The sequence below is a fragment of the Musa acuminata genome, chromosome BXJ1-7, assembly GCF_036884655.1.
Source record: "Musa acuminata AAA Group cultivar baxijiao chromosome BXJ1-7, Cavendish_Baxijiao_AAA, whole genome shotgun sequence".
In the NCBI taxonomy this organism is placed as follows: Eukaryota; Viridiplantae; Streptophyta; class Magnoliopsida; order Zingiberales; family Musaceae; genus Musa; species Musa acuminata.
The window spans coordinates 43,931,089-43,956,413 of NC_088333.1; the positions used below are offsets into that span (position 1 = coordinate 43,931,089).

General features: G+C 43.2%; 5 protein-coding genes across 6 annotated transcripts; 1 reads left to right on the forward strand and 4 right to left on the reverse strand.

The window, feature by feature from the left end:
- The first annotated feature begins 1,554 nt into the window (after positions 1-1,554).
- Positions 1,555-4,999, forward strand: LOC135679653 (F-box protein At1g55000-like). The gene is made up of 2 exons (XM_065193643.1): positions 1,555-2,073; positions 4,427-4,999. The coding sequence occupies exons 1-2, from the start codon at positions 1,651-1,653 to the stop codon at positions 4,811-4,813; spliced, it is 810 nt and encodes a 269-aa protein (XP_065049715.1). The 5' UTR covers positions 1,555-1,650; the 3' UTR covers positions 4,814-4,999.
- A 6-nt stretch (positions 5,000-5,005) lies between these two features.
- On the reverse strand, positions 5,006-6,772 carry LOC135679652 (uncharacterized). Its single transcript, XM_065193642.1, has 8 exons — positions 6,615-6,772; positions 6,466-6,531; positions 6,297-6,394; positions 6,165-6,202; positions 5,998-6,085; positions 5,667-5,909; positions 5,501-5,566; positions 5,006-5,396 (listed from the first exon to the last, which is right to left on the reverse strand). Exons 1-8 carry the CDS (start codon positions 6,658-6,660, stop codon positions 5,217-5,219), a joined length of 825 nt encoding a protein of 274 aa, XP_065049714.1. The 5' UTR covers positions 6,661-6,772; the 3' UTR covers positions 5,006-5,216.
- A 3,537-nt stretch (positions 6,773-10,309) lies between these two features.
- Positions 10,310-13,091, reverse strand: LOC135679654 (uncharacterized). 2 transcript variants are annotated; one of them, XM_065193645.1, is made up of 7 exons: positions 12,896-13,091; positions 12,687-12,804; positions 12,262-12,350; positions 12,115-12,161; positions 11,948-12,036; positions 11,321-11,454; positions 10,310-11,233 (listed from the first exon to the last, which is right to left on the reverse strand). In XM_065193645.1, the coding sequence occupies exons 1-7, from the start codon at positions 12,986-12,988 to the stop codon at positions 10,496-10,498; spliced, it is 1,308 nt and encodes a 435-aa protein (XP_065049717.1). In that variant the 5' UTR covers positions 12,989-13,091; the 3' UTR covers positions 10,310-10,495. The 2 variants fall into 2 exon arrangements, with proteins under 2 accessions (XP_065049717.1, XP_065049716.1); XM_065193644.1 differs by having other exon boundaries at positions 12,262-12,353.
- A 4,209-nt stretch (positions 13,092-17,300) lies between these two features.
- On the reverse strand, positions 17,301-18,569 carry LOC135680077 (dof zinc finger protein DOF5.7-like). The gene has a single exon (XM_065194068.1). The coding sequence runs from the start codon at positions 18,516-18,518 to the stop codon at positions 17,505-17,507; it is 1,014 nt and encodes a 337-aa protein (XP_065050140.1). The 5' UTR covers positions 18,519-18,569; the 3' UTR covers positions 17,301-17,504.
- A 1,553-nt stretch (positions 18,570-20,122) lies between these two features.
- LOC135679655 (FLUCTUATING-LIGHT-ACCLIMATION protein 1, chloroplastic-like) lies at positions 20,123-24,987 on the reverse strand. Its single transcript, XM_065193646.1, has 6 exons — positions 24,204-24,987; positions 22,555-22,657; positions 21,570-21,625; positions 20,978-21,142; positions 20,403-20,516; positions 20,123-20,287 (listed from the first exon to the last, which is right to left on the reverse strand). Exons 1-6 carry the CDS (start codon positions 24,840-24,842, stop codon positions 20,195-20,197), a joined length of 1,170 nt encoding a protein of 389 aa, XP_065049718.1. The 5' UTR covers positions 24,843-24,987; the 3' UTR covers positions 20,123-20,194.
- Between the last annotated feature and the right edge of the window lie 338 nt (positions 24,988-25,325).

The window sequence follows — 25,325 nt, forward strand, 5'->3', positions numbered from 1 at the left end:
CATGGGTCAGGTTTTCTCGACTAGTGTCTTGGGCATATTTGCTCTTGCACATCCGCTGTGGTGGATTTCTCTTCACGCGGGTCGAGTTTTATTGACTCATGCATCTCGGACGTATTTGGTCTTACGCCTTCATCGTAACGGATTTATCTTGGCACGGGTCGAGTTTTCTCGACTCATGTGTCTAGGGCATATTTAGCCTTGCGCCTTTGCCATAGTGAATTTCTTTTTACGTGAGTTGGGCGTATTTGGCCTTGTGTATTTGCCGTAGTAGATTTATCTTGACACGAATCAAGTTTTTCTGACTCATGTATCTCAAGCGCATTTGGCCTTGTGCCTCCACCGTAGGGTTTCTCTCTTCATACGGGTCGAGTTTTTTTGACTCACATGTCCTGGGCGCATTTGGTCTTGTGTCTCTACCATGCAGATTTACCTTGGCATAGGTGGAGTTTCCTGACTTACACGACTCGGGCACATTTTGCCCTACACCTCCACTGTGAAGGATTTGCCTTAGCATGGGTCGGGCACATTTAGCATGGAAGGCAACAGTGTATTCTATCAAGTTGGTACTACCATCAAAGGCCTTCAGTGACGGGAGGTGAAAGTTCATTGGGATTGGCTCCTCTTGGATGTTTTGAGTGAATGGAGACCGACACGATGTGGGTTATCAACCTTTCCCCTTAATATTGCTTAAACTCTTGTCGTATCTTTTTAAACGGTTCATTTGTTGTAGCTAAATCCTCAAGGAATCATTTATTGAACCTACTAATTGGGCCTTGGATTTGGGTAGAGCAAAGCAATGGTGTAGCGGTGTACTAAATTCCATGGTTAAGATGTGAGGCACTCCCTCGATTAGCAGTTCCGTAGGCTTTGGGTGATCCTGAAATATTAGCACTGCATCATGCGGGGGAATCTCGATGAGCACCAAAGTCAATGGCGGTTGAGGTACTAATCATGACTGAGATGGTGGCATTACCATTGGACTAACTGAGGTAGGAGCAAGGTGATAGCTTGGATCATGTCGGTTTGCATCTGCACCTATTGGATGAGGTTTTGAAATGCCTCAGCAAGGACAAATAGATGGCTTAAGGTCATCCTCGAGTATGAAAGGCTTGGGTCATTGAATAGATGCCAGTACTATGCCGATGTTTGTGTCAAAGTGGACACGTCTATGTGAGGGAAGGACGAAAACTGCCCCCTTTGAGTAAAAGTGTAGTGGGTCAGAAAAAGACTTCCTCGTTCAAGCATTCTATCTCGGACAAAACTATAAATGAGATATTTGATATAATGCTCATTTATTTATATGTTTTTCGATTTTATTAATACTTTGGATAAAAGGTCGATAGTAAGAATATTATTGATTTCATGGATCTATAACTTAACACAATCTAACTTAAGAATATTATTAAAATTTTAAAATAAAAATATTCCTAGGTAAAAATCAATTACTAGCACACCATCTAATAAAAGCCAACACTAAGTGCTTTTTATGGTAAATTGCCCGCCAAACAAACTTCAAAGCGAAAGATAAAAAAAAAATGAATTGATTTCTTGTTTTCACAGACACCCATCCGTCTTGCCCGAGTAAGTGACAAGTTGTTCACCCTCCTCAGTCTCCTCCGTTCATCGACCTCGGACCGAGAGCGTAGTGCCATGGGATGCTGCGGAGGAGACGAGGACGACGACCTCGTCAAGCAACTCCTCCCCCCGGACTCCGACCCCGGCGCTAACCCTAGTCCTGATCCCCTACTCGCCTCCTCTTCGGAGGTGCTTTCCCCCATGAACTCCAACTTCTCGGCCCTCGCCTCCAGGGACCTCCTCCGGGCTATCCTCGAGCTCCTGCCGCCCGCCGACCTCGCTCGGTCGGCGTGCGTCTGCCGGCTGTGGCGCGCCGTCGCCTCGGAGCGGGAGATGCTGGAGAGGGCCTTCAGGGCGCCCTGGAAGGTGCGGCGGGTCCTCGGTGAGCCGTCGTCCTCCGCCTTCTGGCACCACCTTAGTCTCGACCGTTTCGCCATCTCCCACCGGCTGCGTCGCGGCGACACTGTTGCCAGCCTCGCCCTCAGGTATTCCGTCCAGGTACACGCTCTTTGGCTCTTCTTCCGTAGATTCTTTTTGGTTCTGTGGATGAATTGATTAGTTATAACCTTCACCACATAGAATCGGGCAACAGAAAGAGGATGCTTTTTCCTCCATTGATGGTGGGTTAATCTCTGCCCTAATCGCGTAGTGATGCATAACCCTTTTTGGGGTTCTGGGGTTTCGTTCAAAAATCGTGCCTTTAGTTCGGTTAATTGATATGCGACCCAAGCTAAAACTATCTTCCAACTCCTCGACTGTTTTCCGAAATTTTCTCTTCCGCGTTTCACTGTCTTTGCTTTCATCCACCTCAAACGCTCCCCCATTGTACTTGTTGGATTGGCATGAGTTATACTATTTGATTAAATGGAAGGTGGCATAATTGTATTGGATGCATATCTTTTACTTAACAAAGTTCTGAGATTTGAAAAGGCGTTTGAAGTGGATGATCAATAACCAAAATTGCAGGAGCAATTTTAGTCAACTATTATGATTAAACTTTCGAAGGATGCTTCTTCAGTAACTCAGTGATCTTATAGGAAAGGACTACATAGTAAATGGGCCTCTTATAAGAGGCATCAAAGATTTAATTTTCGTGGAATCAGTATATGCTCGTAATGTATCAGCATGGTGGGTACCAATCAGTAATGTTTGTCGACACGAGTTCTATATGAGGCTGAAGTACTAATCTTGGTCTTCGTGGAACCTTCTTGATATTTTGTTGGCATGTTTATCAGAATTTACGTCACGAGGACACATAAATTTAAGGCTACAAGATGATTATAAGCCTTTATCACGTGCCATCTGGTGAAGATGAAACTGGTGGCTAAATGGTGGAAGGGTTGTTACTGTTCAAGGCTGGTTATGATGTAATTACTTAAGGTCATATATTGGATGGGAAATATGTATAAGGATTTTGCAAGTCAGATGTAGCATATGACATTCAAAACTGCATGAGCTTTGGCCAAAATTATGTGTATGTGAGGATCACCATTTTATAACTACCAAGTGATGTTGGCTTCAAGTCTTGAAAAAAAAACTCCTAAGGCAGAATTTTCTTATTATTTTTTTTCATTAAGCAATTCACTTAGTTATAAAGCAAAGTAGCAAACAACATGATTGGGTTTGTAAAATTGCTTCCCGGTTATTACTCCTAGTAGCAGAACCTCGTTTTGCAGGTTTGTCCTTTTAAGCCTGCCGAAGTCCTTTATCTTGAAACTCAGCCTCTGCGAGTAGAATAAATATGGTAGCAGTTACAGGATTGAGTTGAATATCAAGCAAATGTAAACTAGTAGTAGGACCTCAGACCAAATTCTTTTACTTAACAGAATATTTATGAGAAGGCTATTTATAGTGATCAAAAGCAGTAGCATTTCAGCATGCTGAAAAGTACTACACTCTGTTTCCTTCTGAAATAGTTTTCCAAACATTCCCCAGGATGAATCTGGTTGATAACCTGTGCCTTGCCATGGACCTGAATATCATTATGTTGACCATTGACAGGGAGTTACTACACTGCCACAGAGTTGTTTTATTTTTGGCATAGCCACTATAATGTATAATTGTGTGGCTCTTATTTGCAATTTCTTAGAGTACAGACAGTAAAGAGGAATTATCCGATACTTACTGTAGATGTAGTAAAAGCATGACAAGAGGTTTCTGGCTGTAGCACTGACTCTACTCTTATTATATTCACGGAATTGTCTGTTTGACTGTGGTTTCATTTCAAACATGTTGTTTCATTATCTTATGTGTTTTTGGTTTCGATCATTTCCAACAATGTAAACATGGCACGATAACATGACTTGAACCCAATATGATACTGGACAAAATTATTTGATCTAAAATCAACATGATACGAACACATGTAACAGAAAACGACACAATAAGGCCAATTTAAAAATTAATCTAGTTACTACAATTTTTTGCTTAATTGAATAATTTTGGAAGTAAACCCACTTGACATGGACTTAGACACGATCACGACTTCACATGACCCACTGAATCCCCATAAACCAAAAGGTTCCAGCAATTAATCAAATAATGCTTCTTCATAATCTCTGCATAGGGTGGCGGTCATATCAGTGATATATATGTATATGTTCTCATGAATATTTAGATAAATAGATATACTCAGAGAGTTGATCTAGACAAGATGCTATTTTTTATATCCGTTATTTGGTACAGTTAATGTAATTTTCTCATAGTTATCTGTTTATTTTCTGTCTAAAAGGCATTCCTCTCTCTCAAGGTCCAACATTTTGCCTTTCTTTAGTCATTGATCGATCCCCTCCTCCCTTATGGCCCATCTTGGTTTCATGATGACATTCAATGAATTTGCTTGTGTTTGTAGGTTATGGGCATCAAACGATTAAATAATATGATGAGCGACCATGGGATTTACTCAAGAGAGAGACTACTGATCCCTATTGGCAAACCAGAGCTTCTTCTTAACAGCACCTGCTATGTCGAGATGGATGAACATGCACAAAGAGAAGTTGCAGTGCTGTATTTGGACGGCGGTCCTGATGGAAAAACCTGCAATCCAACAAACAGGGCAATTACAGAGAGAGGCAAAAGGAAGATACTCAATTCCGTGAAACGCAGTCTGCAAGTGGATTATGGAACTGCAGAATTCTACCTGTCTGTCTGGAATGGTGATCCAAGGGCCGCTATGTCGCAGTTCACCGAGGACCTTAGGTGGGAGCAACAGACCATGAGGCCTCGTTTGTTCGGTTGAAAAGGGAACAGAGTGGGGTGAAGTTGATGTGCTCCATTTCCTGCTTGTTCTCGTCTTTATCGAGTTCCGAGTCTATTGTCTGAAATGTTTCAATGCAGAATCCACATTTCTTTGATTGTGAAAGAGACTAAAATCTTCCACAGATGTGAACTTAATATTATGTCATAATAGCATCAAGTTATTGGATGGAAGTGGTTTAAATGTCATGAGCCCCACTGACCATTTATTCCTTTACAATACGCAGCCGACGCATACATGGACAGGCAAAGAGGATGTGCGTCGCGTCAGCGACACAAAGGAAACGATATAATACAGCAGTATGTGCAATAAGAACGCCCACTGACGACCGTAGCTTGCAGCAGAAAAGCTATGGTGATGGGGCGAGGTGGCGTGGTGACGGCGACTAAGCCCCGACTGGGGAGGTCGGTCTGATGGAATCCAAGTCACTCCTCGTTGCTGTCGCCCCATGATCTCCACCTCTTTCCATTTCCAGCCCTCGCCAGATTTCTGGTACGACCTGCTTCAACCTGGAGATGCTATCCAACAAGTAATCTGCTTCCTTCGTCTTCACACGCTTCCCGACCTTGCAATGCAAGTGAATATAAGCAGACAATGGAGGAAGACAGTTATCCTCGTCTCCTACACATGGTCTGAACATAATGGTCTTTAAGGTATGCAGAGGCTTACCAAAGCAGTGCGAAGACCCGCTGCTTTTCCTGCGGCGATGTTCCTCTCGCTGTCGTCTACGAAGAGCTGATGCAAAAGTGACGTGAAGACATACGTCGAACTTGCTTGTCGGTAGACGTAATTGGATAGAAACAGAGCCTTAAAAAAGAGTAACACGCAGTCCTACCGTGCGATGGGGGCCAAAGCCAGCAAGCCGTACGGCCATCTCCATTGCCGGAGCAGAGGGCTTGAGGATCACCTCTGGAGTCGCCACGGCCGGCAATGGCGGAGAGCTGTTGGCTCCTATCTCGTCCCCGAAGAGGTGGGGATTCATCGTCTCGAAGCAAATGATACGCCGGAAGCACCCTTCCTCGATGCCCAACCTCTGCAGCGCCCTCCTCGCGTGCTGCCTGTCCGAGTTCGTAAACAGCTGCAGCAGTATCCAAAGCAAATCGATCGATCGATCGATCGTCAACAACTTCACATTTGGAATTCAAACTCCGATATCGAACACGTACGATCTTGGTCTGGGGAATGCCGAGGAGAAGCTCCCGCAGCTCCGCGTCAGGCTTGATCAGCTCGTAGGGCAACCTTCCATGAACGTAGCTGAAGCCAACAAGGAAAGAAGTCAAGAACAAGATCATATCTACTGGTGTAACTTTGCTGATGTTGAATCGGAACAGACCTGTGGTACTCATCGGGGTGCACGTCATAACCGAGGGCCTGAAAGAAGACGAACAAACAGAAACAATTAACAGGCTCCTGCCATGATCAAGAAGTAGGCTTTACTGATGTACGAAGGTAGTCAGGGCAATACAATGAGGCCTGCGAGGGAGCTGCCGTAGGATCGAAAGAGCTCGACGCGGAGGGAGAAGGCTCTCTCTGCCGATATCCCGCATTTGACGGCAAGAAACTCTGTCGATTCACACATGGTCAGACATCTCGATCGGATCATGCGAAGCAAAATGTGTAGCCGAGATCGATACCTTCGATGTTCTTCCTGCAAGCTTGCGCGATGCCAATGGTAGAAGAGTACAAGGTGTCATCAAGATCTGTGTCAAAGAAGGCGATCCTTTCTATTAGAAGCGTGGCAGGCAGATGCACACGGAGCAAGAGTTCAAATGGCGAGATTTACCCAATAACAGGCAATCGAAAGGGGAGTTGAGGCCACGAAGCGCCATCACCACGAAAGAAAGTCGACAGGAAGGCAAGCTGCGGATGTTGGACTGGCGAGAAGGAAGAAGAGAGGAAGCAGAGGTGCACAGAGGCGAGGCGAGGGTTTAAAGGCGCCATGGCGTCGAAGTTGGTGGCTTCGGACGCGATAAGCTCGGATTAGGATATTTTCTTGCTTTGATTTGGACAGATTTGTTGACGGCGGATGCGGTCATAATATAATCAACCGACATCGTGATCTTATCGTAGCTGACTCATAGCACGCCTGAAACACGTGTGACAATCGCCTTACCACCGCGTTTGTATTTTTTTTCTCCATCAATCATCTTTTGTCCAAATGAAAAAAATAATAATATTATTTATTATTTATTATTGTTTGACGACAGCAAGTTATGTGCACCTGACGTAGGAGATTCATAAGAGACTTCATAAAGTATCATCTGTTTGTGATATAGGTTGTGACACGGTGGATGCTTTGTCGATACTGGTATCAATCACATCATCGATCATTATATTACTGGTATCAAATCAAAATACCTTCTTCACTTACTCGACATCTCAAACCCATTTGATTAATATGATATATCACCAATGTTACCCCGGATGATCTTACGGAATTGGCTACATTATACGAACTGAAAGTTACCTTAGTCGACCATTATTCTATGTTTTTTGAATTCGTCACTGATTTATGGTACTTATGATCAGATAAAATATCTAATTGTAATAATCTTGAATCTGATAATCTCATCCCTCACTATAATAATGTTTCTCATGTGTACTTCCTTCGATACAATTGTACTTGTATAAATTTGACTTAAAAGATAGAATCTTCCGAGTAAGAATTAACTTAAGAATCAGAAGAGTTTTACATTAGACTACTAATCATCTACGTAGCAAAAGAGGATCCGAAATAATATTCAAGTTAGATGGAAGAAAAATAATTATGATTTATGTAGCTTCAGAAAATTTAAATAAAAGTCGTAATCACAAAGACTCGAAGTATTAATGTATCAAAAGTCGCTAATGAACAGAAAATAAAATCCTTAAATTTCTTAAATATATTTTCGTTATCATGCAAAATTGATATACAAAATTTATAAAACTAAAAATTATATATATGAAAAATTATGTTATCTAAGAAGATCGTATATCCTCGAATCCTTATATATTTGTAGGAGAGGGTGAAGGAGATCAAGCATCCTCCTATCTAGCGGTAATCCACATAGTAAGACTATGACAATGTTCCTAAAATCTTCAATCCTACTATTTGAGGAGGAGGAGAACAGAAAAGAATAAGAGACGATAACCAAAAACCTCTAGCCTATGGGTATTTGGTTTCTTCCTATTTATAAAGGTCTCATGTTAACTTAAACCTAATGGATCTTACCCTATTGGGTATTGGATCTCCATCCAACTACCTAAGCATCTTAGATTAGTGGATCTCTATTTAATAATCTCTCATTGGCTCTTATAAGATCCAATAATTCATGGACTTATTAAATATCCAATGAGATAGGGGCTCTAGTGGATATCTCATATCCGAACCTCTACTCGTCGTAACGTCTACCATATGTGTGTGATCCTCTGGGCCCAATATATGAGCTGGTTGTTAGTCGTACATGTCAGAATTCCTTCTATTAGTCATACATGTCAGAACTCGACTTATCGATTGTGGACATACTATGCCACTACATCGTAATCCTCAAACGATACAGGAGAATCCAATCCATTGGATTTATTTGTCCTTAGTTATCATGTATCTATAGTCCCTCATCCATCTAATACGCCAAAAATCGTATACCGGATATTGTACTTTTAGGCTCATATTGTTTCTTCTCGAGTCTTAATCTAATCGGATTCTCTCGGAAAACTCTTTCTCTCTTAATCCGAACGACCCTACCCAAGGATTTGTTTGAGTAAGAACACATGAAATATTCCTCTCATGACACCGAGCGCAAATGATCCTCTATCGACACTCAATAACCCTCGTAAGGTTGGTTACCACTCCCGATAACTAGATGTGCTAGATCTGGAACCTCTAAACCTATAAGTCCGGTATCAATAAGTGAAGTGCTCATGTAGGACATCCTTGGTGTTTCAAGTTTAAGAACTAGATACACACCACCGGGACAACGAAATCGTTGTCTGACAATAAGGAATCATCAACCATCCAGCATTCTGTGAGCGGATCAATCAGTAAAGTCATTCTCCAATAAGCACATGCATTATATCCCTATTGTCCTCGTACGAGCAGCTATGATATCAACTGCATCCATCATATGGACGGATATATAATATATCAATTTATCCGATTATTATGATGTCTCTCTTGAGTAAACCTATTATCAAAATTATGACGAGTCTATCTCATTATTATGAATGCGTATTAAGTCATAAATTTCATCACTCACGATTAACTTAAACAGCACATCCACCTACTACTAATTACAAATTAGCGTGATGTCTCTCGGTCGCCATCCATTATCAATGACCGCATAGGACAGAAATACCACTACTTTTTTTAATATGCCACTTCACACGAAGGATTGTGATAGCATATGTCACGCAAAGATGTGACGGGAATGAGCATAAGATGATGATGAAGCATGATATGTAATCATCTCTTCCACCAATAACGAAAGCAGCAGAGAAGTGTATACATGTTTGTTTCTATGACCATCAACCGTGCTCGCACAAGAAGCGGCATATAAGATTGTTACCGGTACTGTAATTTCATGCACAAATTATTTTGATCACTATATTGAAAATATTAACATGTGTGAGATGAAAGAAGATAAAAAGTAATAAGATTTGAGGGATGCAACATCATCAGCTAATAATAGCGATATGGCTAAAAGACCGTAGAAGCCTCAAACATGGTGGAGTGATAAGTCCATTAAGATGTGTTTATTGGGCACATCTTGGTAAGTTGGATCCTTTGTATGTCCCTTAATTGAGTACTAACACCGACTCTGCCATAATGAGATATCTCCTTTAGAGAAAGAACAGATGTGCAACAAAAATAAATAATAATAAATAAATAAATAAATCATAGGTAAGGTTGCTAATTATCTTAGCACTTAATGGGGGTAATTTAGAGCTAACTTTTGTTTATCTTATACTCTTTCCTCAACTTTTTGGATCAGTAGACCTGACACAAATAAACCACATATATTAACATCGAGTTATATGTTTCAGTACTGATACTTGATTGAACCTATAAATATCCATATGTCTACACTGGTCATAAAAACCTTGCTCCTTGAGAATGACAAAGAAACTAATATGTTAGGTTTAGGTGGCTGATACATCTACTTGCAGGCGTGTTCACCAAAGAGATACAGGAAGCCTTTCATCATGGATTTCCATTTTGACATCTGCACCTCGCTGCAGAGTTCTTGGCAGCCTAAATAAGGTTGACATCAAGCATGTGAGGTGTTCTGGTTGTGCCATTTGATAATGAGGCCAATGTCCGCACATCACATGGATCTGTTTCATCTTTATCGAGAGAACCTTTCTCTTTATCTCAGTTCCACAAGGATTACCATCACTCCATGCTTCCCGTTGAAGCTCATGAGCTAGGGAAGGAGATCCACTGTGTTGTTCGTCATTGCACAAGGAAGTGCTTATAGAAAGGAAGAACATGACCTCCAGTTAGCATAATAGCTTCTTCACACTCTATTAGACTCACCATAAATTGTGTAATCTGATAACAATTATTCACCACAAGATAGCAACATTATCTTTACATGAAATCTACGAACATTTAAACTATTAGTAGACCGACGTTGTGATTGACAATAGTGTTACTGATATTGTAGCGTGTAAGAGAAAATTAGTTCAGTAGTTGAGATGTTGCATCCTCTGATGACGGATGTTGATGGCATTGCATCGCTGCTGCTGCCGCTGCTGGTTGTTGAGGTGAGGGGAGATGATGGAGATGAGGCCGCCGAGTGGGGGGCGCATCTTGGCGCGGTACACCATCTCGTCGTAGGGACGCCGGTAGAACCTGAGGTATGGGAGGAAGGACTCACGCTCCCGCTCCCCTCGGCTCGGCACCACCTGGCCCTCCTTCCTGAACGAGAACAGCGTCGCGGGTGACTGCAAGAACGACGGCCTCGGCGTCCTCGGCGGCTGCTGATGCTGGCGAGGCTGTTTAGGCAGAGGGAAGGAACAAGGAGTCGAGGGTATGCTGCGGCAGGCGGCCGCGTAGGCGATGCCGGCCCGCGGCATGGACCGGGCGGCCGGGGAGGCGAAGGAGAAGGACCGGGCGTTGAGCGGGGAGGCGCCGATGAGGGAGGGGCTGGCGGTGGGCGCCACCGCGCGCGGGGCGGTGGTGGTGGTGGTGGACAGGTACCACGGTTTGAGGGAGTCGAAGTGGGAGACGGTGAATGAGAAGCGGGAAGACGTGGAGCCGCCAACCTTGGTGGTTGTGGTGGCAGCCACGGCCGGGTCGAACCGGAGCGACGCCGTCCTCGTCGGGTAAGCCGCAAAGGCAGCGTCGTCGAGCGAGTCGTCGAAGTCCAGGGACGCCACCGCCGCCGCGACCGCAGATAAATCCACGAAGGGACGAACGCCCTGCCCACCCATCACCAGAAAACCGCAACAGAGACTTAACACCATGCTCTATGGCTTCATCAATCAGCAAGCGTATCCATCACATACCTTCCAAAGATAAGAGAAAAGGGAAGGGGGATCGATGACGAATGCCTTGTGGAGGCGACCAGGGTAGTACTCGGAAATGATCTTGAGAGTGCCCACGAACAAGTTGAGGAATGCCGACGCTGACTTGAAAAACCCTGTACAAACTCTAGCTTAGATTGACAGTGTCGTAGTCTCAAAGATTCGTACACGACAGGTCGAAATTACGGAGTTGCTGGCGTCGTTTAGAATACTGTTCGACTAAGGAAGCCGTGTAGAGAGGCCCAACCGTGCCAGAGAACAAGAACCCTCCACTCATCTCTGTACAGGTCCACTAGACATGGCGGGAAGTGGGGTTCTAATGGACTAGGTCAGTGCCTGCAGCTGGCTGCTAGCTAAAATATGTTGATCGGTAGACACAGCTCGGTGCTGCTGCAGCAGTCCTGCAACGGTGGGGCTCTTTTGACCTTGGAGGCCACTGACAGAGCCACTGGCATCCACTCGCGGACGGACGACAAACTCAGCAGAGGAACAAACCTATTCTATGTGCACTAAGTGCCGACACATTAAAGCGAAGCATACGGTATTCTCCGTCAACACCTGCGCTTGTTTCTGAAAATAAGTATATACTCATGTAGATAAAGAACATACTGGCATCGAAGAGAACGACGAACTGGTCTACGAATCTGGACATGGATGAGATCGCCACTTCCAGCGTGAAGACCAGCAAGCGCACAAACCTGCAGCCATGGGAAAACCAGGCTTAAGAAACGAATCAAAGACGATCAAGGAGAACTACAGCAGAGATGAGATCTCACGATTTCTGAGTGTGTGTTTTGGGGTAATCTTGCCTGATGCGGAAGACCTGTAACAATGGATCCAGTGAGTCTGTGAAGTGCTGCAGTTGCAGATTAAAGAAGAAGAAGAAGAAGAAGAAGAAGATGGTGTCAAAAGTAACACAGTACCATAACCGGCCTGGCTTCGTCGTCGTGACCAGCCACATATGCTAAACCGCTGCCCAGCTCTTCGGAGAACTCATCGGCAATTAAATGATCTGCTTTTTGAGTCCAAAGAAAACGAAGTATCGGTTAGTCCAAAAGCAAAAAGAGACAACTGCTACATAGAAAGTTGTGTTGCTTCAAATGAGGAGCACTAAAGAAGTAGATGCCCGGAAAAATGTCATTTCAAGAGACGAACGAGCCGGTTATAGGATGAACACACGAAACAGACAAAAAGGGTTCGAAATTAATGTGTTTGAATCAAGTAAAGAGAAGCTTTCAGCCCCACAAGAAACAGAAGAAAAAGGAAAAGGAAGACTAGAAGATGAACACACAGAAATTTAGCATCGGTTCTGGGAAATGAACGAGAGAGAGAGAGAGAGAGAAGCTACCAGTTCCGATGCTCTCTCTCCAAGAAAGAGCGGTTCTGAGCTGCTTGGCCGCCTTCTTCACGTTATTTCCTTTGGCTATCAGAAACCGTTCGACACAGGCATCGTTGCAGAACTTCTCCTGCCACAACAAAAACAGCAGCGAGATATAACTGTGCTTTCAGTAAGGAGTAGAAGAAAGAGGAAAGAAGAAGATCATTAGGACATGAAACCTGCTTCACCGTGACAGGAGCTTGCTTCTTCAACATCTTGAGGACTGACTCGATCCGTTCTCTGTCCTTGGGCCCTTTCATCTCCGTCCCCATCGTGGCACCGGCAAAAGCAGGCAGAGAAACCCAGCCAAACAACAGCAAGCCGACAGCTTCCCACTAATCTTCCATCAGGCAACTCCTAGAGCTGAAGTGGCGTGGGTGAGTGAGAGAGAGAGAAGAGGACGACGGTCTTTATAGTAGACGAGGAACTAACGGAAGCCGTTACGACAGTCGTTTCCGCCCGATCCGATCAAAGCAGCTCGCTGACGGCACCGAGAAACACGTTATGGCTAACGCCCCGGCCCACTATTACTTGACTTGGCCCGCTTTATTTCTCGTTAGTCTTGATGATGATGATCTTAACGATCCAATCACTTCATCGGACGGCTGGGATCGTTCCGCGGCTGCCGACGCACGCAACCATCGCGGTGGATTGGGTGGGCCATGGCATCTAAGGGCTTATGATTAACGTTAGCGGAGACATCTCTCGCTCGTGATGATGGGCCCACAGCGGGTTGTAATCTTCTTCGCCGTCCTTTTCGGTTCCACATACATCACGCCCCACGCATGATCCAATAGAAACGTGACACGGTAGATCACGGATCGACTTCTGTTCCTCGACGAATAAATATATATATTGGTGCAGCGTGACCGTACGATCATGATTGGACGGACGTGATGGCAACAGGGGAACCGGCTCCCGCGCGTCGCGGTGAGGAAGACAAGATAACAAGTCCACGAGACATTCCCAAGATGTTCGAGCCTGAGGCCATTTCTTTATCCTCCTCTTCTCCGTTCTCGCACCGTCGCCTCAGGGCGAAGAAACAAGCGCCGTGGAAACCCATGTCAAGGAGCGGTTGTCCGCAAGCGAGAAAACTGCGTCATCCAAACCCCATTCTTATTCACATTTCACCAGCCCCCAAAAGGCCGAAGTCAAAACTGCAGGCCAACCCGGTTCAGAATCCTCAGGTACGTTGGCACTCTGTCATGGGGGAAAAGTGAGGGGTCGTCCCCAACCAGAAGGAAGAATGGTTCTTGTACAGTTCCAGTGTGAGGGAGGACGTATACAAAGTATACTTGGTTCGACGTTCCCGAGGATTGGGATTGAGCTCGCAAAAAAAGAGAAGAAAGGAACGCGGTGTCAGCTGGATCGTAGCGGGCGTTTGGTTCTTTTGTAGGGATTGGGATGGCGAGGGATTCTCTCCTCTGTGTCCGTGTAGAGGTGTGCAGTGTACTAAACAAGTGTATGTTACGGATGCATACACCGTTTTGAATGCAGAGGAGGGCTCGCGGACTCCTCTGTGTCAAAAGAGTGAGTGTGACCTTTTCCTTCTTTTTCTATATCGATATGGTCACCTAATCCATGGTGTTCAAAATTTGAAATCTTGCAGTGGGGAAGAACACAGGAGAGAGAGAGAGAGAGAGAGAGAGAGAGGTGTGCACGGCCCACGTTATTAGGGGAATCATTAGATTCCATGGAGGTGCTTCCTTTTCCCCCATTTCGAATGACAAGACGAGGGAGAAAATAAATGGTTATGAGTAATCCCAGCATCATCATCACCATTACAACGAGCCTGCGCGATTAGCTCCATCATCCCACCAGCCTTTACCGGGATTTACGAGCCTTTTCAGAGAGAGAAAGAGAGAGTCCGCCCCCATCACATCATGACTCTGTTGCTGCTAATGGTCAGAGCATGCAGCCCAGCTGCTGTGTCTCTCACGATTCCACTGCTGTTGCATGCTGGTCAGCACTAAGCAGACAGAGCGGAGCTTCGCGTGCACGAGTCTTGGTTGACCTAAGGATTGACGAAAGCTGCTCCCAGAGTCGCTCACCCTCCCCCTGAGCGCAGCTTTCTCTGTGTTGCTCCATTGTCTTTGACCGTATGAAACCTTTGGGGAAAGAATTGTCTTCGACACCAAATGCAGTGGCTTTCAAACAAACACTAGTTTGTGCTTCCCGAGGAAGTCTTTATCTTATATATATATATATATATATATATATATATATATATATATATATATATATATATATATGTGTCAACTACGAATCTGCGATTAGTCTACTTGGTTTGAATCTGAGCATCTGATTAAGATTTGATTACTGAAACATACTGCACACAGTTGTTTTTTGTGATCTGCAGTAAACAAAGCTTCTGAGCATTGAAACCAAGTGAACAAATCTGATACAAAGAGAAAAGACAGCAGCATGCGGTCCTCACCATGACAAGAAAAAGACTGCAACAAGTTCATATAAAAACTGCATGTCCCAGCTGGAGTTTGGGTGTTCCATTCGAGTACGGTGCTTCACAGACAGAAGAGTTCACAGGCCGTGGGGATTACATACCGGCATGATCCAACTCATTGTGGTGGTTTCAGCTCTCACTCGGGCTGCGGATTGTATCTCCCTGTTGTCTCATCTCTTGTCTTTTACCACTTAGGACTCATCGTTTTGTCCTCCTTTTCCCACCCTTCAGTGCACAGTGGATGAGTCCCAGTGTCCCCTCCTGCAGCATGGAAGAACTCTCTGGTGTTTCTTTTCATTTGTTGGGTTAATTAAACTCTATTAAAATGAATGCATTAAAATATGTCAGAATTGGAAATGCATTTTGACTGATGAACACCACTAAAAGGCACCAGTCCAATCATCTCACAGTTGCTGCTGCAGCTTGCCAAATAATTGCTGCAGTTACTGTAAGCTATCATTCAGTCATCGATGCAAATTGCCGTATAATTATTAGTCAGTGCATCTGATGCATATCACAACAGTGTTCCTCTATCTTATATTATGCACTCGATTAGTTTATAATGCAGTAGTAGATGAGTATCTCCACCAGCAATATAATGATGTCTATCAAATGAAATATTTTAGGGCGAACAAGACATCATGCCATGCCAAAATCGTATTTTAGTTTGCCCCACCACAGCTCAGCCTAGAAAAATGGTGCTTGAGAAGCTGCCAAAGTGATCTTTCAGGAACAAGAGCATGTCTAACCATAAGCTAAAAGAATGACAGATACATCACATAAACAGGACAATAAAGCATGTTGTGGCATCATCAAATCTAGCAAGAAGGCACTAGTTTTGCTATGATTGCCTGTGGCAAAACTTGGCATCAGTGGGAATTATTGCTCTTGACTGCTGTGTCTTGTCTCAGAGCACTGAGCTAAAGCTTTTTATATGGGAGTGTATCTCAAACAAAGAAAGAGCCATGTTTCACTTGTCCACCTCTATCTAATAGCTTTCAGCAAGTTCCCAAGCTTTCGCCAACATGGTAGTTGGCACATCAGTGACACAGAAACTAAAACAGGAGTCAGACAAACTACTAGCTGAAGAAAAAAAGATGAAAAGCTATCATCAAGCAGAGTGTTTTGGATGAACCCAAACAAAATTTCAAGTGACAGAGTTGAGAACAAAATAACCCCTAGTGGAAGGTAGATGAGGTGACTGGTGAGATGTAACATCAGTGCTAGGCTTGGAATGTGATGATAGACTATTCTTAGTGCTTGTTTCAGACCATTCTGATGCAAAAAGTTTTCAATGATGTGCATGGTCTACCGACAAATCTCACTGCCTCTTCTTTGCTTGTCCCCTTTATCCATCAAGACTTGTGCCTGTTGTTGGCTTCCCTGAGGGTATGGGATGGCATCTGACTCTTAATAGAGTACTAGTGGCATAAGCAGTCAATTTTACAAATCATATTAAGAAAATATTCATGTGGTATGTGATGATTGAAAAGAAGACTTAAAGAATATTATTAAGTGTTGAAAGTGTAGAATGACATATATTATGTTTTGCTCACAACTTAATAAGTTTAAGCTTCTCTCTCTCTCTGTATATATAAACCATCTTTGATCTATTTACTATTATGGAGTAGACAATAGAGGTTTGCTAGATCTAGGTCGAACTACCAAATAGAAGGCCCTCTCAAGATCATTATGAACTTATAAAGGATTGCACCTTTAGCTTTAAGCAATTTGGGCCTCTTAGCAAGGTCAATTACTTGTGAACACTATTATAAGATATGAATTTAGATGTGGGAGATTGTGACACTCTAATAATATCACATCAAAATATTTCAAAAGATATGCCTGTATATATAGAGTTGATGATTTGATTCTAATGCTTTTCACTCATATTTTTGGGCCTTGTTATCAGACACTTACTAATAAATGAGAGACCATTGAAGCACACACATATATATATGGTTTAACCCACATTGGTGTCTAATCTCATGTATATTAATCCTCTTGTCAGTTGAGACTTTATTATGAATCTCATGTATATGAATCCATAAAGGAGCAGAAGAAAAGAAATTTGCTGCAGTGTGCAAAATCAAGATGGGATCAAAAAGACAGTTTGGTAACAGTGAAAAGATCCAACAGTTTCGATGTCATTTCCATTACACTCATTACAAGTGAAGTCAGACCTATGGAGGAGAATTCGAAGAATGAACAAATAGATACAGGTTGTATTTGTTAGAATTTAGAAGATTGACATCCACTTCAGTCATCATCTTCCTCATGATTCCACTGAAGCGGTTCCTGTCCGTGTATACTTGGCCTTTTCTGTGTCAAGGTAGTGTGCCGAACTGTGGCATGTCATTCCATACCGGCCATGGAGTTCCATTCCATATGCCGGTGTTGCTGTTGCCATTGTTAGTTGTCATCGTACTCATTGTGGTGTCGGTCGTGATGGTGGTGATGGGCATGGTAGGGGAAGACTCGACGAACCATGGTGGTGAAGTGTGGTGGCCGCTACCGGCACAACACTTTGTGGAGGCGTGGCCCTCCAAACCTTCGTCTTTGGATCTCTCCACCGCCTCGAAAGAGATGGGATCCTGTTGGTTCTCCAGAAAGGGAGGTGGGAAAGCGGACGTGCTGCTGCTGTCTTTGTGGGCTTGCCCTCCGTAGAACATAGCCAACCTCTGTTGCTGAAGTTTCCAATGGAGATCTTGGTTTATGGAGCTCAAGGACTCGATGGAAGAGGCAATGCTACTGTTCGTGTGGCCGCTCCCTGCAGACGAAGAGCAGCCGCCTGCGTCGCTGTAAACCCCCACAGCAGAAACTGGATAGTTGTAGCCCAGCATGGGGGTAGCAGCTGTGCCAGATGAAGAAGACATCGTTAATGCATTGGGTGAGGAGATGACGTCTCCCAAGGACATGCACTGGTTGCTGCTGAGCACCCCAGAAGTGCTCAGAGAATGGAGGCCGGAGAATGGTCGAACACCGATTTGGAAGTCGGCGGCAAGAGAAGGCAGCGAGTTGAGGAACTTGAGCCCATCGCCGGACTCGGGGATTCGGGGCATGGGATCGAGCGACAGGCGCGAGGTGGACGATTTGGATCGCTTGTTCTTGCGGCAGCCGCCCCCCACGGGCACGTTGCGGAGGGCGCCGCCTTTGGTCCAGTAGCGGCGGCACGTCTTGCAGTAGTGCCGGGGCTGCGCCAGGCTGTAGTTGTTGTAGTAGCAGAACTTGGTGTTGGAGGAGTCGCAGCGCGGGCACTTCAAACTTTGCTCGGGGTGGCGCAACTCCGAAGCGGTGGCGGTGCTCTTGCAGCCTCCGGATGCGTGAGACTCGTCGCCCATTGTCGCCCGCCTCCCTTTCTTTCCCAGTGGGAAGGGGAGGTGACTTGGTCTTAAATAACGGGTGGGAAGCGTTGAATACAGCGGGGGAATGGAAGTGGGAAGAAGGTGTTGGATGAGTTGTGTCAGCTTTCCTGCGGCGGAGGCAAGGGAGGGAGCCCTACTCATAGGTTTCATGCATGGGATGGACAGGTAAAAGCGACGTCCTTTGATCCAAGCTTGTGATTGTCATCAAGTTGTTGTAGCAGAGTGCAATGGACATATGGCTTGGATTCCATGTATATGAGACACAGAAAACTGCAAGCATATACTAAGGGAGCAAAAGGAGAGAGAGAGAGAGAGAGAGACACACAACTGTGAGAAAGATCGAAGACAAAATTAGCAGAGGAAAAGGAGAGAGAGAGAGAGAGAGAGAGAGAGAGAGACACACACACACACAACTGAGAGAAAGATTGAAGACAAAATTAGCAGATTCTTCACTCTGCATGCACGCATGCAGGGGTACGTAGTTGATAAAGAAATAGTGTCCTTTATTCAATAATGGTGATAACAAAGTGTAACGTACGAAGATGAAGGGTGTCCTTTTTTTCTCATCATAGTGTGTGATATATGTAGCGTGGTTTTGTCCCTCGGGAATCATTAATATGGCCGTGTCACGTATATGATGGTAGGTTTGGCGGCCATTAATAAGGATGGGGGTAAATGTAGAAGAGGCGATAGAGTACAGAGAACAACTAAGAACAGATGGGCACGCATGAGCCGCGGTGGGGAGGGTCGGAGCGTGGTGGTTTGGTTGGGACAAGACAAGGAAATGTGGCTCGTGACCGGGAGGACCGGATTCCCGTGACCGATGAACTAAATCGGAGCCAACTCCCAACCCGTCCTTGTCAACCTCACCCACCTTGCGCGTCACGTGCTGTCTCTTCCCTCCCTGCGGCGTCACGTGAGTCGAGATCCATCGATGCCAGGTAACACGCACGCAAGGAGAACCTTGCGCATCCCGTTTCAAGCCTTACTGCTGATACGTAGTGGGCTTAAGCTTTCAGCCTATCATCACAACCACCGAGTATATCGATGAAATCAGATCTCATTTTATCATATGATTAGAACATGTATGATGGTTCGATCTTGCATATTTTGATTCCTTATCAGATCATTGGAATGAAAGGATCTTGAGAAGGGCCATGGAACTTGGCATGCCATCTCCTGCATCACCCTGTTAGCTAGCTGACTTCCAAATAATCGAAGCAAACTTCTGGAGGAACATTTTTTATTCTTTGAATGCCCAAATCATCATCAATTTTGTGAAAGGAACATTCTTTGGTTTTTTTGCTACCTACCATCTCACACATTAGATTTTTTGCAAAGAGAATTAATATGATAGATTTCAAACACATGTAGAGAACTCAATTTCAAACAGTCCTTTTATCTGACATTATAATATATATATATATATATATATATATATATATATATTCTTTTTAATTAAAAAAAAAAGTATAACTCCTAGTTTATTACATATTCATCAGAATATATATATATATATATATATATATATATATATATTAGTGGGATATTTAGTGTTTATTTTAGCCTAAGAAAGCAACTAGCAAACACATCCTTTATCTACAAGTCGTCCATCAACTTCATATTCCAGTACAATAACAAAAGACTTCCACTCACAGGGGTCTCAAAAGTGGGTAGTCCTCGAGAAGCTCCCTTTCTGAAAGCGTGTCATTCTCATTTTGGGGTGTCCATAGCACCTCCACAGCCTACATAAAACATTCAACAATAGTAAAACATGAAGAATCTTTTCTCGACATTATTATTATTATTATTATTATTATTATTATTAGGAAATATTATGAATGTAGATCTGGATGATACCAGTGTTTTGCTAGAAGGTATAGAACCGAGCTTCTGCAGTGCCTCTTTCAAATCCCCACTTCCATTTATGACAGGAAGTTTGTATACACCCTCGGCAGCCACCAGAATTGTGACCTGTATCGGCAATGTGGAGGAGTAACACTAATCACCAAGTGGATGAGATATATGAAATGTAATCAGATGAAGACTAACAAAATTGTTAGACTAAATAAGCAGCACAAACCAAGCATTCAGAAGAAAATTTGATTCTAGTGATATGAAGGCACATTCTTCGGCATGTCTGGACGACATTGATAATACTTGCACTAATACCTCACTTTTTAAATATAAAGACAGCTACAGTTCCATATTAGTCTTTCATAAATAGTGTTATTCTTTGCTATATCATCAGGGGATACTCTCTGTTCATTTCATACTATGATGGTAAAAAGACAAAAAGGTTCATAGATATATGACTGGATGAGATCAGTGTGTGGAGATGGATAATGTAGACAATAAATTAACTTCATGAGGCCAGAAAGGAATTCAGCACTTATCTCAAAGGCCAAAAACTGAAATCAAGGAACTGCACATACCACAATGTACTCATTGCTGAAACTTCTGAATGTTTGGTTGCCTGTCTTTTGTCTTCTAATGTTGTTCACGTTCACAAGTGTCTCTTCATCAAATTTACCTCGCTCTTCAATTGAAAGTTGATTGAAACGTTTCTCACCATCTTCTATACTACGTTTCACATCCACCTTCCAGGTTTCAAAATGTAATCATATGCTTAGGGGTTATACCAAATAAACTAATGTAAGCAAACAAGAAATTTCAAAGAATCTTGACAGAAACCTATATTTCTCGAGCTTCGAGAATCAGAATCATTGCGGTCAATTTATTTTCAAGAGAACAACATCTAACCATGGTGTAATATCTGTCCATAATTACTTATATAAAGTTTTGATAAGGACTTTTTACTTTTTAGTCCTTAGTAAACAGAAATATTCATCTTTATGTCAAAAACACAACAAAACAGCTACAATCTGATAAACGTATATGCAAAGGCATGATAAAAAATTCTGAAGTCAATTAAAGATAGATAAGCAGAACAACATGATGATTTTTTGCAGTTAGCAACCACTGATTTGTTCAATTAATGATCCAGTTAGTTAGACTACGACTTACAGAAGAGTAAGCAGATATGCAGCAATCCGGACGACGGAGCAAAGCCAGTGTTGTCTCTATAACACATGAAAGGAATAGTGTCAAAGAAGTAGTAAAATTCAGTGATAAAATCTAAGTATAAAAATTCATTCATGAAGCTATATTTCTCCTCTAAGGCCAACCAACCACAAGTAATAAATTGATCTAGGTTGACCTAGATCCTAATAGCTCTCACTTAAGCACATTTGTATAACAGATATTGAAATTTTAGTTAAATATTGAGATTCAGGCACAGGTGGTTGAGATCGTTCTCCAAAGAAAGATGTAGGATTCTAGATTTTGCAGAATTACCTGCAGATTACCATACAATACTGTGCAACAATTTCACAAGCTTGACTTAGGATTTTGAGTTCGACAAAAGTCATGGTCCACTAGCGGTCATGGTACCATTTACAATGAGATTTTAAGAATAAGTTTGAAACTTGAGTTCAGATCAACTAGAATCAGGATACCATTTGCAATGTGATGTCCAGAGACTTCCTTAAACCTTGGTTTGTCTAGCATGACCATAGTATACGTGGGTATAATGCTTAACAAAATCAATCACGTGTTATAGGAAAAGATGAAATTATTTGTACTAAGAAGACTAAAATATGAATATTGTTCATTCTTCCAACTTGTTAATGGATTATATGTTCAGTCTAATAAATGACATAACATTGTAAATATGCATTTAGTATAATATTGATCACCATTCCATCAAAGTAACTCGGATTTTTATAACTAATTCAAAAGGAAACCATAAAATGGTGGGTTCAGTAGAAGTGTAGAACTGTCTAAAGTTCCTAGAGAAACAAGCCTTTTTTGAAAGGAAGCATAAATTATGCAGTCTCAAACAGAAAATTACAAACTAAAAGAAGTAACGATGCAAGCATGTGAAAACAACAAGATCCATCAAATCATAGGTTATAGTAACTAGGCGAAAGGAAAATTTTTGTAATGTTACCTGTCAAAATGTAATTCAATCCCTCTGGAGTAGATGTGTCTGCAGCTTCAGCAATTTGATCAAGATCTTTCTGAAATGATCGAGCAATGCCCAATAGGCCAACCTGAAAAGTAAACGAACATGTAACTCATGCAAAGTGCAATTAGGTTTTTTGTGAAAGAATGGAACATCCGATGAAGAAAACCACAACGACAGTATAGTCTTTTTCATGTATCATGTCAAAAATCATAATAAGATTTACATTTCCATCCAGTGGCAAATAGCAAAAATACTCGGCGCCATCAAAATTTGCAATTCAACAGTTAAAGAAAAGGAAAAGTGTCAGATAATTACTTTTATTGTGTATTTAAGCAACATATTACGTCACCAATTTGTGGAGAAATTCCATAACTCTCCCTTTGAGGTAAACAAATTAAAAAGTTAAAAACCAGCATGTACTAGTAGCTAAATCTTCCTAGCAAAAATAACTGATAATCGGTCTGTAGCATCCATATGCTCGAATCCAATACATTTTTTGGGGCTCAATATTATCACTAGTATACAAATAATGCCAGAAAGAAACAGAAACGAGTAATTGGAAATATGAGATTATTAAAACTTACATGTCTAGAGAACCACTAACTTCAAACCATAAAACGATTACAGAACAATGATCAATGAGGCTGAAAACTTTCAACGGAATGACAAATAAAAAAAAGAAATAACTCATGTTTTCAAGCAAAAACCTTCACCTTCCTAGTACACACTAGTCACAAAAATAAAAACCAAAGACAAAAGGATTGCCTAATCAAAGAAAAAATTGTAGAACAAAACCAATGTGCCTAGCACTTGACATACAGATGGTATTCAATTTTTGCAACCAAAGGATTATCATGCAATATGAATGAGAAATATACTGACGTGAAATATCTCAACTGAGACGATACAGATGAGAGAACTAGTATCAAGAATGGGCAATGCACATTAGTGCAGGTATGCAATCATTATACACTCATAACATCCTCAATCATTTCAAATTTTCTTAGCCTAGTCTTGATTTACCCCTTAAACCTCCTTCCTCTTGCAACTCTCCATACTTCTTACATCATCATGATCGTTCTCTACTTATTACTATCAATAATTACAATGTGATTTATAGAAGCAAAATTGTTGCTATTATTTAGGAGAAGAAATGGCCCATACATCAAAACACCCTCTTTAGTCTTTACTCACTCTCCCCCACTAAATTTGAAAATCGATTGAACAAAAGTAGGATATCAATACCTGTCTGATTGATATTCCACACCCAGATTGAGCAAGAAGTACGAACACAACGATCATTTTCAACATTTGAGTATGTATATGTTCTGTGAATAGGCCAATTAATCAGCTCAAGAAAGATGGAGCCCAACAATAAAATTCCAATAAGAACATAAGAGGAAGGAAGGAAAACAAATGTGTAGACCACCAGAAGCACAATTGCTGATGCGTTCTTGCTTAAAGCTGTCAGAAGCAAAAGTAAAGAAATCCAACTCATGATTGCCTTAAACTACCATAACACTAATTATTCTAAGCCTATGAGAGAGCTATATATCTAAGGGGAAATTTGTAATAGAGATGAAGAGGAGCTTATTTACGTAGGAATACCAAAGAAAACGATTTGCCCGTACCTGCAGCTTGATGACACTGGTCTTCTGCGTGGCCGTGAGGACGCTCCCATCGTCCGCCCGGTCCGAGAGGAACCCCGAGAGCAAAATGACCGCTGCAAACCCCATCATGAGAAGGAAGAACCCCGACCCCGCCCCGAAACCCACCCCAAATGCCGGTCCCGCGTAGAACCCCCCTCCGAACGGCGAGGGCGCGTAGTAGGGCGCAGAGTACGAGAATCTCGAGCTGGGAGGAGCCGAGTAACTCCAGGAAGAGGAAGAGTGCGACCGGGAGGGCGATGAGGAGAAGGCCTTCCCGCCCATGCGCCCCCCGGACGCCGCGAGGGCGCCGTGGGAATCGGCGGTGAGGAGGAACCCGATCAAGATGATAGCGGCCGCGGGCTTCTTGAGTCTATCCAAGGTCTCGAGAACGGCTCGCAGCGCCGCGTCCAGGGGGCGTCTCTTCTGCTCGTCGCCGGCGGCGGCGGATGGCGGCCTGGGAGAGCATCCGAGGGCGAACCTGATGGGCTTCCGAGATCTAATGAGAGGGAATTGCGGTAGAGGAGGTTGAAGGATAGGATTCCATCGGAGGAGGCGCTGAGGCCTGCACTTGGGCGGCTCTCTAAAGACGGAGATGGTTTCTAAGAGCGAAGCGGAAACCATTAGGCCACCGATTCCCTATTGCGCTTCTGGAGTTTTCGGTGACGGAGATAAGATTTGAAGCTCAAAGACAGTATGTCGTTGGAGGAGGAAGAGGAGGAAAAATCCCCAGGCCTGCGGCTGGAATTGGAGGAAGAGACCGGGAGGCTTACGCGAGGAACATGACACGTCTAAGGGACGACGCTTGAGAACCGGACCGGAATTGGAGACGCATTCTCGAATCGTGACCGGTTCGAGTTCCGCTTCTTCACTTGCCAATGTAATAAGACGGTTGTTTTTAGCCGGGTCCGAAAAGAGCCGACCGGACATTGGTCGAACTTCGAAGCGGTGCCGGTCCAAGGTGCGGGGCCCGCGCGGGTCCCATCGTGGAGAAGATAGCTCTTTGCACGAGATGATTGGAGCAGGGATGCCGTGGAGATTGCGTCGGACCCCATGGAGCCGTCGGATTTCCTATTTTAATTATGATAGGGATGTTGTCCACGTAAC

What these genes read in the sequence shown, in the direction of transcription:
- LOC135679652 (XM_065193642.1), bottom strand. Translation starts at nt 6,660, where the DNA reads ATGGCGCTTCGTGGCCTCAACTCCCCTTTCGATTGCCTGTTATTGG. An exon ending in TTTCGATTGCCTGTTATTGG is followed by an intron (nt 6,532 to 6,614) that starts GTAAATCTCGCC and finishes TCTTTGACACAG; the next exon opens with ATCTTGATGACACCTTGTAC. An exon ending in GCATTCCCCAGACCAAGATC is followed by an intron (nt 5,910 to 5,997) that starts GTACGTGTTCGA and finishes ATACTGCTGCAG; the next exon opens with CTGTTTACGAACTCGGACAG.
- LOC135679654 (XM_065193644.1), bottom strand. Translation starts at nt 12,988, where the DNA reads ATGGGGACGGAGATGAAAGGGCCCAAGGACAGAGAACGGATCGAGTCA. An exon ending in CTCCTGTCACGGTGAAGCAG is followed by an intron (nt 12,805 to 12,895) that starts GTTTCATGTCCT and finishes TTGTTGTGGCAG; the next exon opens with GAGAAGTTCTGCAACGATGC. An exon ending in CGTCGTTCTCTTCGATGCCA is followed by an intron (nt 11,455 to 11,947) that starts GTATGTTCTTTA and finishes GAGTTTGTACAG; the next exon opens with GGTTTTTCAAGTCAGCGTCG.
- LOC135679655 (XM_065193646.1), bottom strand. Translation starts at nt 24,842, where the DNA reads ATGGTTTCCGCTTCGCTCTTAGAAACCATCTCCGTCTTTAGAGAGCCG. An exon ending in ATTGAATTACATTTTGACAG is followed by an intron (nt 21,626 to 22,554) that starts GTAACATTACAA and finishes CATGTGTTATAG; the next exon opens with AGACAACACTGGCTTTGCTC. An exon ending in TCAGCAATGAGTACATTGTG is followed by an intron (nt 20,517 to 20,977) that starts GTATGTGCAGTT and finishes TTGCCGATACAG; the next exon opens with GTCACAATTCTGGTGGCTGC.
- LOC135679653 (XM_065193643.1), top strand. Translation starts at nt 1,651, where the DNA reads ATGGGATGCTGCGGAGGAGACGAGGACGACGACCTCGTCAAGCAACTC. An exon ending in CCCTCAGGTATTCCGTCCAG is followed by an intron (nt 2,074 to 4,426) that starts GTACACGCTCTT and finishes TTGTGTTTGTAG; the next exon opens with GTTATGGGCATCAAACGATT.
- LOC135680077 (XM_065194068.1), bottom strand. Translation starts at nt 18,518, where the DNA reads ATGGGCGACGAGTCTCACGCATCCGGAGGCTGCAAGAGCACCGCCACC.